Consider the following 6,635-nt stretch of genomic DNA (forward strand, 5'->3'; position numbering starts at 1 on the left):
AGAGAGCAGTACATATAAGTACTAAAGTTCTCCTCCATACAACCGAGCACCAGTTTCCTTTTCTACCAAGACTAAGTGGCTGACAATGCATCTGCTTTATGGCTCAGCAACTACAATCTTTACCAACCATAGGTTAGAGGAACTCTTGCCCAAGACGGTGCTTTTTTAAATTAAAATAAAGTTACCTAAGAATATTTGATTGCATTAGTAATTTATATGAAATCATATCTTAACTCTTTATTAAAAATAGGAAATAATCACACTGAAAAGAGGATTATTCTAAATTGATTGTGCAAATATACTCACCAATGATACTCGTTCCTTCAGCTGTGTTGTATTACGTATGGATAGCTACTACCCCAGACAGACAACTGCTGCAGAATGAGGTATTTTTGTCTTTATATAGTAACATGGTTGGTGGAGACAACATTCTCTGACCCGAGCTCAGGCACAGCATACCGAATCACATGTTATTTAGGAGGCATGACTGTGTGGTAAAAACATGACAGTTGTGATCCATTCTATTTAATGTAATTGAGGAACAGCTTTCATAGTTTTCTCAGTTGTGTTTTATTTGGGAAATACTTTAAATGTTCTTGGAATAAAAGGTAAAAGGTAAAAGAAATCTACATAGCGATTATAAATTAAGACCAACTTTTATTTACATAGTTTAACAAACAGATTCAAGCAATTATTACATTAGTCATTCAGATTCTGAACATCACTATAAACAAGTTTATAGCTAGTGTTGCATTCTTCATGGAGCTGTGATTAATTTCCAACATTTTTCTTTTTCCAACGAAGCCTCCTCAGAGCTCTCTCCAGTGCTACTTGTCCCATGAGGAATGTGATAGTAAAGTTACGTTTATACCAATCTCTAGGATTCCAAAGCCAGGAAAATCATCAGCACACAGAGTAAGAACAGGAAAAGGGTACACAATTATATAAAAATATCCTTTGGCACTGACAAATGACAATTCAGTGATGACCTGCATTTTCTATTCTTTGTGACAACACTTTTCCTGCCTAATGAGAGCTAAATAACCTATGAAAAGGTCTGTGGGAATATCCACACCCATAAACAGATGACATGGGGACTACAGGGCTACAACCACTGAGAGCTTAACAGTGAAAAAGTGAAGGGATGGGTACTTTTATGACCAACTGTATTTGATATCAGGTAAGATAAAATAATTGTAACCATATCTCATGTTTCAGAAGTAAAGCTGATCATCAAGAAGATGATATCTAGATATCTAGAAGAATTTCCTGACAGTGCTGTGCTATGGGTAAGATTTGTTTGTGCATGTATGAAGAGGTGTGTGTTAGAAAGGGCATAGTTGGTCACTTGTCAGGGTGGGAAAAAATAAAATAATATCACACTTCAAAGACTAATTGTATAACCCAGTGCAGGAAACCTTATGTTTCTAATGCAGTACCTTTTAAAGATGATGCCTTTAATATTGCCAAAGTTATTCTTTATGTATTTAAATAGTTTTAATGAAGCATGCATGGCTTCTGGAGCCAATTCAAGTTATAGATAGGACAGTCTGTATCAGCCCTTTTTAACCTCGGAGAACTTGTTTCAAATTCTTGCCCCTGTTAAAAACTAAAATAGTATCATAATTTCTCTTCTGTTTTCAACAAGGAACCCTCCCCAATTTTGTAAAATTCTGCACAAGAAGCAATAGAACATACTTATTGGAGAACTAGCAGGGAATATTAAACACTGGCATTTAGGTCTTGAGATCTCTGTGGGAAACCTTGCATGTACAGATCTAACATAAACCTGAGATACTAACCTCTCAGTAAGGATAGCAGCCAAAATCATGCTGACAAGCAGCACTGAGCTACCCCCTCAAATGTCATGTTAAATCAAAATATCATGCTAACATTGCAACTGTTTCTTTTCCCCTTTCACATCTCATTTCCTATATCCTTCTCAATTTTTTTTTCCTAAACTAGACTGTTATTTCCAGTCTAAGTACCCTGAACTAAATATTCATGGCATCTATGCACAGTCATTGCTTCAATTTTAAAGAAATTTTAGAAGTTGCAACACTTCAGCAGACACAGTTTTCAGACCAGCTGGCAACACTGCCAAAGAACATACAGCTGAATGCATGAACAGATTTTTATAAAAATGACCCCTCAAGATCAGAGTGCCTGTAAAAGCTCCACTGCTTTCAGGGCCATGCAGTTCCAGTTTGAAACTACAATGATGCAGCTGACACTACCTGATTCTACAAGGCAGCAACAAGGAAGGTCATGTTTAAGCACAAAGCCTGAACTCTCTTACTGTGAAGACAGGATACTATTCCAACAGTTCTAAGATAAACTATTTGCTTTCTCACTCATCAGTTATAGGCAATTTGAACAACAATCCTCTTATTAAAAAACAATTTTTTTACTTTCCATCTTTTCATGCCATTGCTTAGGTTTTCGATGAGGCTCCCCCCTCAGCCCCTCCATGGGCAAGGCAAGATGTGCATATTTGTTTTAAATATTTGTTACAGTAAAATTGTTCTTATAGTATAGTGTGTTATGGTGTATGCACAAAATGTACAAAGAATCCTAAACCACAATTTATAGCAATGTATAGCACTAGCATTACACCATTAGGAACCCAGTAACACCTGCCACCTTTAAGCTCAATAACCTTTCAGTCCAATACAGAGAAGAAATGGAAGTTGTGGTTTCATATTCAGCAGGCAGTGCCACTGTGACTGCATTAAGCACTATCCTCCTCCAGCTTCCCATTCCTTCCTCATCTCTAGCCCTATACCATGTGTGCACAGCTACCTGCAGGGTAATGTGCATTCACAAGCTGTTTTTCTGTTGTTTCAGATCCCAAATCCAGTTTACCAAGTTGCTGTACAAATAGTAACACTGAAAGAATGCAGCAGGTGTGAGGAGGCATGGGGGATGTGGGCTTACCCAGTTGTTGCTGAGGTTCTATACAGGATGAGTTCTGGTGATCATTTTACTAATGCTTTGGCACACAAAAAAACCTCACGCTCGAGGCTAATCACTTTCATTTCTACTATATACTTACAAAATAATAAAGCCAAGAATACTGAATATTATTCTCATTAAACAATTTTCCTTTGAGATTAATCACATTTACTAGTCCTTATTTAACAGTCAACTAAATCTGTTATATAGAAATATGTTTCAGTTAGCAGCATGAAAAGACCCATGCCATAAGAGAAAAAAATTGAATGCCTGATCTTGTCTCTCTGAATCTGAGACATGAGATTCATCTCTCCACTAAATCAACAATAAGCAGTAGAACTCAAATGATAATGCAAATTTCTGCCAAATGCTAATAACAGCATTCAGAAAAAAATTCTAAAATTATAGTTTTAGATGCTGCTTTACCAATTATGCAAAAAAAAGTTCATATTTTACATTTGATCTTACACCTTTCACTTAATGTATAATAGCCAACAAAAATACCTTCTACATACCTGTTATACTGCATATGCTTTCTAAAATTTTTACTTAGAAAGTCCTTGTAAAAGTCAGCCATTTCCTCTGCATTCAGTGTTGCTTTCTGACCTGAAAATAAGTTTTGGCATAACAATGTCAAGATATTTTTTTTATTAAAACACTAGGTTCAGATGCAGGAGAACTAGGTCTGACCCCTTGCTCCTACACAACCCTGAACAAGTTAATATGCTTTTATCTTCCAACTTTTTAAAACTTACCTAGGGAGCATAGCAGATTAAAAAACACTGATCATCCTGAAGCTGCCATAACTCTTAAGCCCTTATTACTTGTGAAAGCAATTACGTTTATCAGGTCTTAGATTATTTAGCGAAGTAGTAGACCCCTACAAAAAGTCCATAGATCTAGGAGTATGTATCCTTTGAGTAAAATTAATCTCTCATGGGGCTGAAGTCTAAACAGCACTAGTAAGAGCACTTAGCAACTTAAATTCCTACCCCTAAAGTATGTCAATAAATATAGAAAGAACACTATCCATGACTGACATGATATTTTCAGATGTACATTTTTTTCTGTTGCTGTTGATAAATTTCAAGTAACTTATACCAAAGAGTATATGTTCTGAGATGTAAGATTTATTAACAATATAGCAGGCAATTATTTTGTGAAGAAGCAAGTACAAAAGATTACTTTGAATATGCCACTCTCACAAGCAGAATGTAAGAGGAGATGGATTCTCTACACAGAACACGAAAGGAAAACCTTTGGCTACAGCACAGATGTAGAATCCTGAGAACCAGCAAATATTCTCAACTCTACCAGATAATTCCTGGTACTTTCAATGTTTCTAAAATAAAGGTCAAATTTGAATGTCCCAGGGGACACGGATATGATGAGGGACGTGGAATTGTGATACTCAACTTGTTACTGTTCCAAGATGCATTTTAAAGCTCCTGAGTCTGATCATAGAAATGTAAATTATTGGTCAGTTCTATTTGTCATTATGTACAAGTCTAATATATTAAAATGGATTAACATACTATGGGATAAATGTACTCGAAGATTATTTGAAGGCTGCCTACTCAGCACTTACAGTTAATTTGTTTCTTCATACTAGTATCAGCAGAACTGATCCTAGATTCACTTACACAAAAAAGTAAGTTTTGCTCCAACCATTCATGTATATTGTTATTACGCTTATTTTTATAGACACATGCAGCTGTATTATAGAACAGAGTTAATCAACACATGCAGACAAGATGTTTTTTTCTAAGAGATGCACACGCTTACTATTTTTTCTTTTATTTCTAGGGTATAAAAACAAAACAAAACGGCAATATAAAAGAAGCATTTTCTAAACAACACAGAATTTAATTAAACTTATTTCTCAACCACACACTGATCGCCAGGATACAAACAGAAGAGAAAAATAATGGCCTGCAATATACAGAACGTCAGAGCAGATGCTTTACTAAACTCAGACAGATCATTATTCCACGAACAAAACGTTCAACCTCATACTACAATGGCCAATTCACTGTTATTATTTATGAAGGCATCTTGTTTTCAGTTTCACATCATGAATTAGAGAAGCAACTATTTTACAGCAACTGTGCTCAGGCAAAGACAGGCAGACAGCAGCTGCTGTCTCCTCAGAAGCCGTCTTATTCTCCCTTAGGGAAAAATACTGTATTCATTGTATACGCTATGGACCTGAAGGCAGAGAGTGTGAATTTAGCCACCCAACCATAAACATGCACTTGAGGCAAATGCTCTGTATGTTCAGCTCAGCTAGCTCACTGGGTTAGGAGGTGTGAAAGGAAAAAGCCCCTTCCTCCTTAGACTACAGAATTATTACATTACTTGGCTAGGATTTTAGCACATTCCCCCCAGCTGCGAGGAAGGAATTGGGGGAAGAACAATGCAGGAGATGATCTGACCCCCACATTCCATCCCTGAAGAGCTCATCTCCTCTTTTTTATCAAGCTCCTGAAAACACTTCTAAACCTACCCTCAAGATTTACTTGTGACAGAACACAAAGAGCATAAACTAACAAAATTCTAAGTTAAACAGAATTCAGAATGCATCCTAAACTATAACCAAAGATCTCACTAACCTGTTTCATTTCTCATTTCCACACCCTTGGCTTTCAGTCTTGAATAAATAAATTCTTCTTTTTCCTAAAACATGTTTTTTGACATTAGAATCTGATGTCCTCAGTCCTTGAAGTTAACCATTGTTTTTAATTACATAGCAGTGTAGCACTTAATACCCTCTGAAATAACAAACAATACTCATTATGGAAATGTCAACAAAACATTTTCCCGAATCCAGTGAGTTAGTTAAACTGGTAACTTTGTCACTTAGATCCTGCTACCTGCATGCATCAATTAATTCAGGCAAGTATTCTACTGAAACATATAAAACTTGTATGTGGAGTAAAGTTACAGCTGAGCTTCAGTGTTGTTTGACAAGATCCAAACCTTCAGTTTGTAGGACAAATTATAGGAATATGTGCTGGATTGTATAACTGAGAACTTGAGCATTGAGAAAAATGGGCAGCCTTAAAAAATTGAAATTACTTAGATGAAAACAAAATAATTATTTGTAAATAAGTTTTTCAAACTTAAAAAGTAGTTCTGTGGAATTAAAAAACAAGCTTCAATTTTTCCTGTAAGATCTTTGCAAGTTTTGGGAAGATGTGATGATTGAAGTTCATCACAAATTATGGTGAATTATTAAACCACTACTGTTCTTCCAACAAAATTCACTGTCTCGTAACCAATACTGCAATCAGAAAATAAGACAGATCATGACTGAAAAGTCCCCCTTTTAGCCTTGTTGGGATACACTGCCAGTCAAACAGGGCACATGCCTCATTTATCCTTGGTGATTACAGCTAATTTCTCTCACTTCTGAGACAGCAAGAAGAGCTGCAGAGTCACTTTCAACAGCCTTTCTAGTCACAGACAGGTCTTGCATGTAGGGTGGTTACAACTTTATATTTTCAGTGCAAGACAGAAAAAAAGGCAAAGATCATTTTGTGCCACTAAACAGCAATAAAAGATGCAAGCTTTTTAGTTTTGTATGTCATTTTAAAGAATTTAATGACAAAAAAGTAATTTCCACAAAGACACTGTGTGTATTAAAAAAAACTGGATCTATTCCCAGCCAGTAACGGCAG

The 6,635-nt window shown here is 36.0% G+C and overlaps 1 protein-coding gene across 1 annotated transcript; it reads right to left on the reverse strand.

Annotated features, from left to right (window-relative positions):
• Positions 1-771: 771 nt before the first annotated feature.
• Positions 772-6,433, reverse strand: COA8 (cytochrome c oxidase assembly factor 8). The gene is made up of 4 exons (XM_029086449.1): positions 6,365-6,433; positions 5,568-5,631; positions 3,471-3,561; positions 772-877 (listed from the first exon to the last, which is right to left on the reverse strand). The coding sequence occupies exons 1-4, from the start codon at positions 6,431-6,433 to the stop codon at positions 772-774; spliced, it is 330 nt and encodes a 109-aa protein (XP_028942282.1).
• Positions 6,434-6,635: the final 202 nt, after the last annotated feature.

This window comes from Antrostomus carolinensis, unplaced genomic scaffold (assembly GCF_000700745.2).
Source record: "Antrostomus carolinensis isolate BGI_N321 unplaced genomic scaffold, ASM70074v2 scaffold53958, whole genome shotgun sequence".
NCBI lineage: Eukaryota > Metazoa > Chordata > Aves > Caprimulgiformes > Caprimulgidae > Antrostomus > Antrostomus carolinensis.